This window comes from Carassius carassius, chromosome 33 (assembly GCF_963082965.1).
Source record: "Carassius carassius chromosome 33, fCarCar2.1, whole genome shotgun sequence".
NCBI classification, from domain to species: Eukaryota; Metazoa; Chordata; class Actinopteri; order Cypriniformes; family Cyprinidae; genus Carassius; species Carassius carassius.
Genome location: NC_081787.1, coordinates 30,590,302 through 30,601,645, shown reverse-complemented (window position 1 = coordinate 30,601,645; position 11,344 = coordinate 30,590,302). Strand labels below are relative to the sequence as shown.

General features: G+C 38.0%; 1 protein-coding gene across 3 annotated transcripts; it reads left to right on the top strand.

Moving 5' to 3' along the window:
- Positions 1–1,842: 1,842 nt before the first annotated feature.
- Positions 1,843–8,504, top strand: LOC132114085 (putative P2Y purinoceptor 10). Of its 3 annotated transcripts, XM_059522229.1 has the most exons (4): positions 1,890–1,968; positions 2,723–2,760; positions 3,125–3,336; positions 7,013–8,504. In XM_059522229.1, exons 3-4 carry the CDS (start codon positions 3,167–3,169, stop codon positions 7,845–7,847), a joined length of 1,005 nt encoding a protein of 334 aa, XP_059378212.1. In that variant the 5' UTR covers positions 1,890–1,968; positions 2,723–2,760; positions 3,125–3,166; the 3' UTR covers positions 7,848–8,504. The 3 variants fall into 3 exon arrangements, with proteins under 3 accessions (XP_059378211.1, XP_059378212.1, XP_059378213.1); XM_059522228.1 differs by lacking the exon at positions 2,723–2,760 and having other exon boundaries at positions 1,843–1,968; XM_059522230.1 differs by lacking the exon at positions 2,723–2,760 and having other exon boundaries at positions 1,957–2,063.
- Positions 8,505–11,344: the final 2,840 nt, after the last annotated feature.

Genomic DNA, 11,344 nt, shown 5'->3' with positions numbered 1-11,344 from the left:
GTGTGGGGAGAGCAGGTGTTTTGTTTTTTTTCCTGAAGTCTACGATCATCTCCACAGTTTTGAGCGTGTTCAGCTCCAGGTTGTTAAGACTTCACCAGACAACCAGCTGCTCAATCTCTTGTCTGTAGTGTCGTCTGCAAACTTCAGGCGCTTGACACAGGGGTCTTTAGAGGTGGAGTCGTTGGTGTAGAGGGAGAAGAGCAGTGGGGAGAGAACACATCCCTGAGGGGCACCAGTGTTGGTGGAGCGGCTGTTTGACAATAATTTCCCCAGTCTCACTAGCTGTTGCCTATCTGTCAGAAAGCTGGTGATCCACTGACAGATAGAGCTATGAACATAGAGCTGGGTTCGTTTTGTCTGGATGGCTGTTGGGATGATGGTGTTGAAAGCTGAATTAAATTCCACAAACAGGATCCTCATATAAGTCACTGTTTTGTCCAGATGTTTCAGGATGAAATGCAGTCCCATGTTGACTGCATCATCCATGGACCTGTTTGCTCGGTAAGCAAACTGCAGGGGGTATAGTAAGGGCCAGTGATGCCCTTCAGATAAGCCAGAACCAGTTTTTTAAAGAACTTCTTGAAGACATACATTATCTTGGGTTTCTTTGAAACGGGAAGGGACTTCACACAACTCCAGAGATCTGTTGAAGATCTGTGAAAATATGGGGGCCAGCTGGTCAGCCCAGGTTTGATGTTAACACCATCTGTGCCTGGTGCCTTTCTTCTTTTGTTCTTCCTGAAGACATGTCATGTCCCACCACTGCGCAATTTCCCAGTTGATTCTGCATCGCGATCTGCTCTAAACAACTAAAAGCCGGGCAGATGAAGCACGCTGTCCGGAATGGCCAGATGATTTGCCAGATGGAACGCTAGGCAACAGCATTTGAAATCCACGTTTTCTGAGTTTAACAAGCGCGCCGGCTCTCTTCCCCTGTCTTCAAGGCCTGAAGCGATTGATAAGCGCAGCTGCTCCGCTGACTCCAACATTCAGTAAAACGTCAGAATAATTGAAATCCGGTAGAAGATTTTGAGGTGTGTTCTGTCGAATGTTCAGCAGTTCATCCTTGGTGAAACTGATCGTGTTTGATAAACAAAAAAACAGGAAAAACAAACATAAAAATTTCAAACACTGGAGAGCCAAGCTCTGAAGCAGTCATGTGCTGCTCCATTGCAAGCCTATATGGACCTTAATATGAGAGGAACTAATACAGGCCAAGTACATTTACACTATGGCTATGTCACATTTCTTAACTCCTTTTAAATTTTAGGCCTTTTATTAGAAAGATTTACAGAAAGGCTTTTGAGCTTGTGAAGAACATTCAAAGGCAATTTACAAATGATAACCACTGCAACAAATATGAGTGATTTTAAGTTTATGTTGTAGGTGTTATAATGTCAAAGGAAACAGCTTTTAGGAACTCTTAATAGTGTGGCTTCAGAGATTTTGTCTACAGATTGGATCTTTTTGGTGTGCAAGACATCCTATCTGTAATCATAGCAATATAGTGAAAGATAGCAAATTATGTATGTTTATAAACTAATCATGTCCCTTAGCTGGAGCATGGAACTAATAAGGGCAAGGTCCTGGATTCAATTCTCAGAAAACACTTATGCCTTGCATGAAATTTAATTTAGTTAACAGTGTCTGCCAAATTTGTGACCATTTAATGTAATTAGAAACCTGTTAAAAATTTGTTTGTCTGCAGTTTCAGTATGTAGGGCAGGCCATCTGTGTGATCTGGAGAATCACAGAACATCCCCTGCATCAGAAATATGAAACATTTTCACTTTCCTGAGACATCACAGGTTGTTCATACTTCTGGTGTAGCTGAAGAATAACATGAGAAATTATAGGGCACGTCACATTCAGATAACTTCCTCCTGCTGCAGCAGGTTGCTTTCTCTGCATGCTGGACTGGAAAGCGCCAATAATATCACACATGCAAACTTCAGCTCAGTCTAACAGGTAGGACCTACTGCTTCGCACAGCAATAACAGATCATTATTCCTTTCTAGGCACACTCGAGGCATGCCTGGTTTAAGGAAACAAGCAAACAAATGGTAATGTGCATTACTTTTTCATCTTAGATGGAAAAAACTGGTAAAAAATGTAATGGGTTTTTTGTTGTTGTTGTCCTTTTATTTGATGAATTGTATTTTACAAAGTTTAATTAAAGGTTCAAGATCTCTTTTCAAAGTCAAATCATTCTTGCATTATATCTGCCCTATGCGGTCGAAGAAGAAACTAAATACAATGTCTCCTGGAGTCACAGAATGATTGAATAACAATTTCTTAAATTAAACAGAACATTTTAGTGGTAGAGTTTGCAACACATTTCTTATTTCACAGCAAGAAATAAAATGGCTCACACCAAAGAGAGCAATGCATTTGAATATGTGCATGCTTGTGAAACCCGAGTTCCTCCATTTCTTCAGCATGTGCTTTCAGTTTTACTGCACACCCAGTTTTACATAAGATACTTGTTCTAAAGATCAAAATGTTGTAAAAAAACTAAACAAAAAAAACCTTAACAATAGTAATTATATTAATAATATATTTATATTAAAATCATTGCCAGATCGAAATGGTTGGCTTAAAGATCCATTCAATGTGGAAATGAAGTAAAAAATACGAGACGAGCATACAAAGAAGTACATGTTAGGGAGTAAACTATGTGACACGCAGCAGTCACACAAACACTTCCTTCATGCTTACACAGGAAGGGAGTTGACATATCAAACTTGTGTTGGGCCGCAGGTGAATATAGGTTTTCATATATATATATATATATATATATATATATATATATATATATATATATATATATATATATATATATATATATACATATATTCTAATAAATATAATTTATGAATATAAAGTATTTTTTTTAAAGATAATTTTTTTTTTTAATGCCTATTTACTTTAGAGTAAGTGACAGTTTGTTTCTTTGATATTTGTGTTATCCAATGCAATAAAAACATTAATGTGTTCCTGAAGTATATATACTTTTATGGGCAATTGCAAATGTATCTATAAAACAACACCAAATATAGATGCAAATACTCTGTAGAAAGAATTGGAATTTGTATTTTAAAGTTGTCTTAATTTCCTTCCACAGTGATCTTCTGCTGTCTACTGTTAATGAAACTGCAGTATCACCATGACGTTTGTGAACACATCGTGTCTGGTGGTGAACTGCTCCTGTCCCACTCACACGAATGTCTGGGAAACAACTATAAACAAGCTCTACACATACGTTTATCTGATTATATTCATCCCAGGCCTGCTGTGCAACACCCTGGCTCTTTGGGTGCTGTGTCGGTTCATAAGGTCAGCATTTCATATTTAATTTAACATCTAATGGTCATTATAGCATTTGTTGGATGCTATGCTGTGCTGAAGACACACTGTATATCTCATGACCTTTCTGCCCAGTTTGTTCATAATGTTTGTGTACATTATTATCATTATTTCCTAGTCACTCTGTTCACAGGTGGTGCAATTAGTTTTTGAACATTTTGACAGATTTAAAGGGGTCATATGATGCGATTTAAATTCTTTCTCTTTGGGGTGTTACAAGCTCTTGGTGCATAAAGAAGATCTGTAAAGTTGCTGTGCTGATCTCTGAGGAAATACATCAACTTCGCGCTGTGGATCACCGAATCGGCTTTCACAGTGAATGAAACAGAGTCCAGCCCTGGGTTGTCACATGTGTCCTTCATCGAATCCACCGGCCATTCTTCACTCAAACCTGCAGTGTGTGATGCTGTGTGATGCATTTTATGGAGGGCTGTTTCCTGAACCTGCAGTGTAGCCTTACAATAGGTCTTTGCTAAAACGCTGTTTCTATAAAGTGGGGCAGTTCTAACTTTGCAAGGACAGTTTGGTGCTTCTGACTCACAGCCTGTAAGTGTAACGACTGGGTGAAGGACAGACAGTGGTTGAAGAAGCCCATCAGGAGGCCGGTTAGACGACTTACCACTGGCGCAAACTGAGCAAGCCAAAACAAAATCGTGGACGTCACGAGCCATAAGTGGCCACCAGAATCATTGTTTAACTAACCCCTTGGTTCGGCTTATCCCTGGATGACAAGCAACGTTAGAGCAGTGACCCCACTGAATAACTTCGGACCGTAACTCTTCCGGCACAAAGAAACGATTCGGTGGGCAACCGGGCGGAGGCGTTACCCCTTCTAAGGCCGTCCAATGTCATAATTGCGTTCAGCAGGAGATAACCGATGAGAGAAAAATGCGCAGGGATGCATCTTATCGTCCGTTGGGAAATAACTGCTCCTACCCCCACCTCTGATGCGTCGACCTCCACCACGAACTGCCGTGTGGTATCAGGGGCTACAACGATGGGAGCCGAAACGAAGCGGCTCTTGAGGTTGGTAAATGCAGTTTCGGCTGCATCCGACCACCTGAACGGAGTACTGGGGGAGATCAAGGCCGTCAGAGGTGAGACTAGTTGGCTGAAATTACGAATGAAACGTCGATAGAAATTGGTGAACCCCAGAAACCGCTGTAGGGCCTTACAGGAATCTGGAGATGGCCAATCTATCACAGCCTTAACTTTGTCAGGATCCATACGTATTCCCTCTGACGAGACAATATACCCTAGGAAGGGGACAGACTGTGCATGGAATACGTATTTCTCCACCTTGACAAAAAGCCCATTCTCGAGTAATCTCTGGAGCACTCGTCTGACGTGTTGAACATGTTCCTGGAGAGATGAAGAAAAAATCAGTATGTCATCCAGGTAAACATATATAAACTGATCTACCATGTCGCTCAACACATCATTAACGAGTGCTTGGAATACCCCTGGCAAGTTGGAGAGCCCGAACGGCATCACCAAATATTCAAAGTGCCCTCTAGGGGTGTTAAAGGCGGTTTTCCATTCATCCCCCTTCCTGATGCGGACCAAATAATAAGCGTTACGTAAATCCAATTTTGTGAATACGGATACTCCTTGTAACCTCACGAAAGCTGAAGACATCAACGGTAACGGATAGGTGTTCTTTATCGTGATGTTGTTCAGCTCTCGGTAGTCAATAAAAGGTCGCAGAGAACCATCCTTCTTACCCACAAAAAAGAATCCCGCCCCCGCTGTAGAAGAGGAAGGGCGGATGAACCTCGATGCCAAGGAATCAGAAATGTATTTCTCCATGGCCTCCCTCTCCAGAATAGAAAGAGAGTAAAGCTTGCCCTTAGGCGGAGACTTACCTATAACTAAGTCTATAGCACAGTCATAGGGACGATGCGGAGGAAGAGAAGCAGGACGGGACTTACTGAACACCTCCTTCAGGTCTAAGTACTCTGCAGGCACGTTTGATAACACCATGGTCTCCTTCTGAAAGACAGAAACAGGCACAACAGGACAAGCAGAAACCAGACAAGACTCATGACAACTTTCACTCCACAAGGTGATGTGTTTTGAGGCGGGGCATGGAGGAGCAACAATAGTGTTCAGAATGCGGAAAATAATGTTTTTTCAACCTTAAACCACATAAACATTTCATTACACTAAATACACAACATAATGTTCTTTTTAGCAACGTCATATGAACCCTTTAAAACACAAGTTGACAGGCCTGCTGGTAATATAAAAAGCCACTGCGTCATTTCCTATTATCCCTTGTGCATTGTTCAAATTCACTACCCTTTCGTTATGTTCGGGATGAAAACATCCACTCAATTAAACTGCTGTAAAAATGTATCAGATACATTTTTTTTTTTTTGCATAAATCTATTAATCAACCTTGGTCCTGATCAAAACTACCAAATGTTTTTTCAAAAATCCAAGATTTTAACTCTTTAATTGCCAAGTTCATAAATTATGTCATTGATTTTGGGGGGAAAAAAACTAACAAAATGACTTATTTTCAATATTAATGTAATTGTGGCTGGATTTTTTTTTTTACTTTTTATCACAGTCTTTGGCATGTCAAAGATTAGTAACAAGATTGGCTTTGAGGCATTGTTAGTTTTTGTGCAGCATTATATTTTAATTTTTTCGCCCTCATTTATTGTTGGTGGCTGTTTTTGTCCCATTGACTTCCATTATAATTGACATTTTTTGATGGCAAAATCATGACACATTATAATCATGCATTTTTTTATTGTTGGTGGTTTTCCCTGTTGGGAAGAGGTAAAATGTGTTATTTTTACAGTTGATCACTAGGTGGGACCATTAATCCTTTAGACAGGCCTGTGCAAAAAAGGCTTAGTTTTTAGGCTTGTTTATGGAGTTATATGGAGTATAACAGCAATGTATAGTTAGCCACTAACAATAAATGAGGGAGAAACAATTTAAATCTAATGATGCACAAAAACTAACAATGCATCAAATGTTGTTACTAATCCTTGACATGCCCAAGACTGTGATCATATGTAAAAAAAATATCCAGTCCAAAATCACTTTTTATATTGAAAATATGTCATATTGTGTGTTTTTACCCCAAATCAGTAATTAACTTGGTAATTAAAGGGTTAAAATCTTGTATTTTTTTTTTTTAAACATTTGGTAGTTTTGATCAGGACTTAGGTTGATTAATAGATTTATGCAAAAAAAAAAAATTTTTTTTAAATATTCATCTGATACATTTTTACAGCAGTTTAATTTAGTGGATGTTTTCATCCACGAAGATAACAAAAGGGTAGTGAATTTGCCCACAGTGTATTGTTAAGTTTCAAAGCATTTTCCCAAAATATGTGTCAAAATAAGATTTGTCACCAAAAATCATTCCATTAGCTGTAACACAGAGAAAGTTGTGGCCACAATTAAACTCAACTTTACCTCCTAGTGGACGAACACGTCCCCAACAATGCATAAGGGTTAAATCAGTAATAATTTGCCATTAACAAAAGACCTTCATTAAGTTAATTGTAATTGTTTTAGTATTGATCAATATTTCAGGAGTGTCTGGTTTTCTTAGAAGTATTTCATGAGGCCTGTTTAGAGTTACAGGATTCTTCTAATGCTGTGGATTCTCTTTGATTCACAGCAAAAAGACCAAAGCCATCATCTTCATGATTAATCTAACCATAGCTGACCTGGCTCACGTGCTGTCGCTGCCTCTTCGGATTCACTACTACATCACACAAGACTGGCCTTTCGGCAACATGTTATGTATGCTGTGTTTTTACCTGAAATACCTTAACATGTATGCTAGCATCGCATTTCTGGTCTGTATTAGCATTCAGCGCTGTGCTTTTCTCCTGCGGCCATTCTGTGCCAGGAACTGGAAGTCTCGCTACGACGTCTGCATCAGCGCCGCAGTCTGGGTGATGGTGGGTCTCGGCTGCTCACCTTTCATTTTAATGAGGAGCAAATCAAATTCTGGAAATAACAGCACTACCTGCTTTAAAGACCTGCCGATGCGTAAGCTGGATTTACGCTCAGCCATTTCTATGATGGTTGCTGCTGAACTCTTGGGATTTATTGGTCCGTTAATTATCACTGGTTTCTGTACTTACTTAATAGTGAACTCCATCAGACAGAGGAACCAAAATCAGCAGTTCACTGGTAAAACGAGTAAGGCTTTGCGCATGGTTAGGGTGTGCACAGGGGTCTTCCTCTTCTGTTTCGCCCCCTACCACATCAGCTTCCTGCTTTACCTGATGGTGAGCCAAAGCATTATAACAAACTGTGCAGTAAGTCAGGCCATTAGACAATTTCACCCCATTTCTCTCTGCGTAGCAAGCCTGAACTGCTGCCTCAACCCTCTCATCTACTACTTCCTAACCACAGAGTTCAAGCAGCAGTTGTCTCAGCATGGCAGCTCTGTGCTCAGGGGCCGTCTGATGAGCATGGAGAGCACATCTTCCTTTAGGGAATGAGTGATGTGCATGCACTTCATCAACAGAGCATTATGATAAAGAAACCTAAATGTGCTATGAACATTGAAGTCAGGTAGTGTGCAAATCTTGCCTTCAGACAGTGTAAAAACTAAATCCATTATTAGTCTCGCTTAGCCAGAGCTTTAGTCTGACAGCAGAAGGTCTGGGAACCTTGGGCGCTTTGAATGGCTAAGGCCCACTCAAGAGGCCAAATTATTGACAGATAAAGCAACCATTTGTGCCACGTCATGTTCAGGTGCATGGAAATGTCCCCACAATAACAGACCAGTGTGTGTAAAACTCTTGGAAGTATTTTAAAGATTCTATGCCGTGAACTTAAAATATTCCACATACTTTTGAAAATCCAGTGTTCAGCTGATCCTGATAAGCGCTCGTCGTAACAGTTGTAAACAGTTGTAAAGCTTACAGTATAAACTGAAACGTTATGTCCAGCAAGTATAGTTTTTACCAAAACCACTGCCTATCATGGCATAGTTGAAGTATTGGAAGTTTAACAATGACAGCCGTCAAAGACAGACTAATTTAAATGGAAGAAAAAAGAAACTTTCGGTAACACTTTCTATGAAGCCCATATTTATAATACATTATAAGGGTATTCTTAAGGCATTATATTGAATGCATAACGCATTATAAAAACGTATAATATGTTATATCAACTAAAGAATAATCATAATAACAATTATAATACATCATAATACTTATGTATTTCCGGTTATAAGTTTAAGAGTATGATTATTTATAACACACAATGAACACCATATTACATCTACTTCATGTACAGTATAATGGACTGATCATCTTTTGACATTATTTAAGATCTGCACAGTATCTCACTACAGCTTGTGAGTGGTTAGATGTTGTGTTATTTGATTGTTTTCTGTGGAGATAATGTTAATTAATTGATGTGAGCTTAATACTCCAACTGAAAAAACAAATGATTGTCCCCTTAATCAATCGACTATAAGCAACTTTGCAACTACATGCCAACTAACTCTCACTAGAGTATCAGTATGCTCAAGAATGATAGAATCTAGTATGGTAGAATAAGTTGACATACACAGTACTTGCATAGACATTTATATTCAGTTTATCTGTTGGTTGACCTTAAAAATAAAGTGCTAGCATATATTTACAGTAGCAGACATACTAATACTCTAATGAACACTAGTGGACATGTGGACATGTAGCTGCAGAGTTACTTATCAACAGCTGTCTAAAGTTTACCATCAAAATAATCCGACTGATATTAAAGTAAAAAAAAAAATAGTTCAAGCAAATGTGTCACATTACACATTCATCTGATCTGATATCTAATCTTATGGCTGTTTGAGAGAAAAAAAAATGTTATTATTAATATTATTATTACTACTTATAAGTGGACTTTGACCGCTTTAAGTAAAGTAGCAACAGAAAAATGGCAAGATATGTGACTTATAAAACATTATAACTATGAAAAGTATTATCCATTGTAAAAGTTGATGCAACATGTTCATTGTGTTATAAATCATCATACTCTTAAAAGCTATAACCACAAATAAGTAAATATTATAATATATAAAAACTGTTCTTATGAATATTCATGAGATGATACAACATAAGTTTTTATTTTGTTTTTTATAATGCATTATGCATTCAATATAATGCCTTAAGAATACCCTTATAATGTATTATAAATACAGGCTTCATAGAAAGTGTTTCCAAACTTTCTATTGACTGCATGACATATTTGTATAATGCAGATGCAGGATGAATGTCTCTCAAATGAGTGTCTCTCTCAACAAACTGGGAGTGTAAAGGCAAAACCCAACTTTGGTATAATTGAACTGACTAGGCCAACTAAACACAAAGTCTACTATAAGATTAAACAGAAAAATAAATCAACACAACTGCATAGACATAAATCTGTGGACATCTGAGGCTGAGAAGGGACAAAACTTCCAAAAGCAATATAAAAATTGAAATTCTGTTTTCACGCTGTTTTTGTGTAATTTTTGTTTACATTTGCTTTTGTATTATTGTATTGTACTCAGAACAAATGAGATTAAATATGTTCAGAATGCTTATGTTTAGTAAATGAGATTAATTATGTTTCATAATGCTCAGTATAATATCTTTATGATTTACAGTTTAATAAAAAAATCATTCAGCAGCAAGAGGTTTCAAAGTCTCTCCCTCATTTACACAAACCGGCAGCTGTGGGATTGTTGGTATTGAATTCATCTTTGTTATTTAGTTCAATTTGCAATTTATATGAAAAAGAATAATAAGAGCATTAACAAAACATTTCCATTTGTGCTCCATGAATAAATGGTTTTGAATTACATGGAGGTAAGTAATTAATTATTAAGAATTGTCATTTTGGAGTGAACTATCCTTTTTTGAGAGTTTCAAAATTACAAATACCTTAATCTAACTTTTTACTTAGTTGCAAATTTCAAAGAGTACAGTACATAAAATGTGATCTGATCTTAATTTAACTCAATTATGGACACACACAATCTGAATAGATTAATTAAACACAAACAGTTTTATCTTTCAAATATAACTGTTGAATAACCATTCACAGTTCAAGGTGGAAAAAATTTGAAATCACTTGAATTTATTAAAGGCAGGGTAGGTAAAAAATGTATAAACAACTTTCTTCCAAATTTGTTTAAACTTTCTATATATATCAATGCATTATTAAAATGTAAGTACTCTGATAAAAAGAGTATAAAAATCGAGTGTATGGCGTTATATTTTAGTCAAAAGTTATAAGCGTGTAAGACATGCTCACGAGCACATTATGTTATTTCACACTCGCAAAAATGAACCTTCAGCTGGCATGATAAAAGTACTCGCGCACAAATTCAACAACCGAGAGGTGTACAGGTAGCTGTGAGCGAGCGCCTGGCATACTCTCATAGGTTAACTCTGCTTGTACAGTGGAATCCTGCTCGCGCGCAGCGGGCTTCTGCTCGCGAAGTGCTGTTTGTCTCGCGCAGTGGATTTCTGCTCGCTCAGCTGATTTCTGCTCCCTCGAGTCTAAATGACTTTTGACAATTTGGGGGCGGAAACCAAGGAGGGCACTGACCCTCTTATGATTGGTCACTTTCACACAGGGACATCCTTGTACCTTGATTGACAGCTCTCATTACAGGAAGCACGAAGTTGGGTTATGTTACCACCGAAGAAGAGTGGGAATGAATTAGAATGAGTTTTCTAATATAAAAAATGTCTCTTCACGTATAAAATGCTGCGCAGATCATAGTTAAATCAATTACCATCGATGTATATATTTGCGAACGATGAAGCCTACGTTTTGTTAAGTAAGTTAACATTAACGTTACATATTTTTGAGCAACAAGTAACGTAACTGGCTAGCCTATTCGTTCTGTACATAGACATATAAATACCTAGACGCCTCATTGGCCGCTCGACCGCACGTCAACGTCACCGCCATATTGGAGCGGGCAACTCTCATAACTCTCACATCA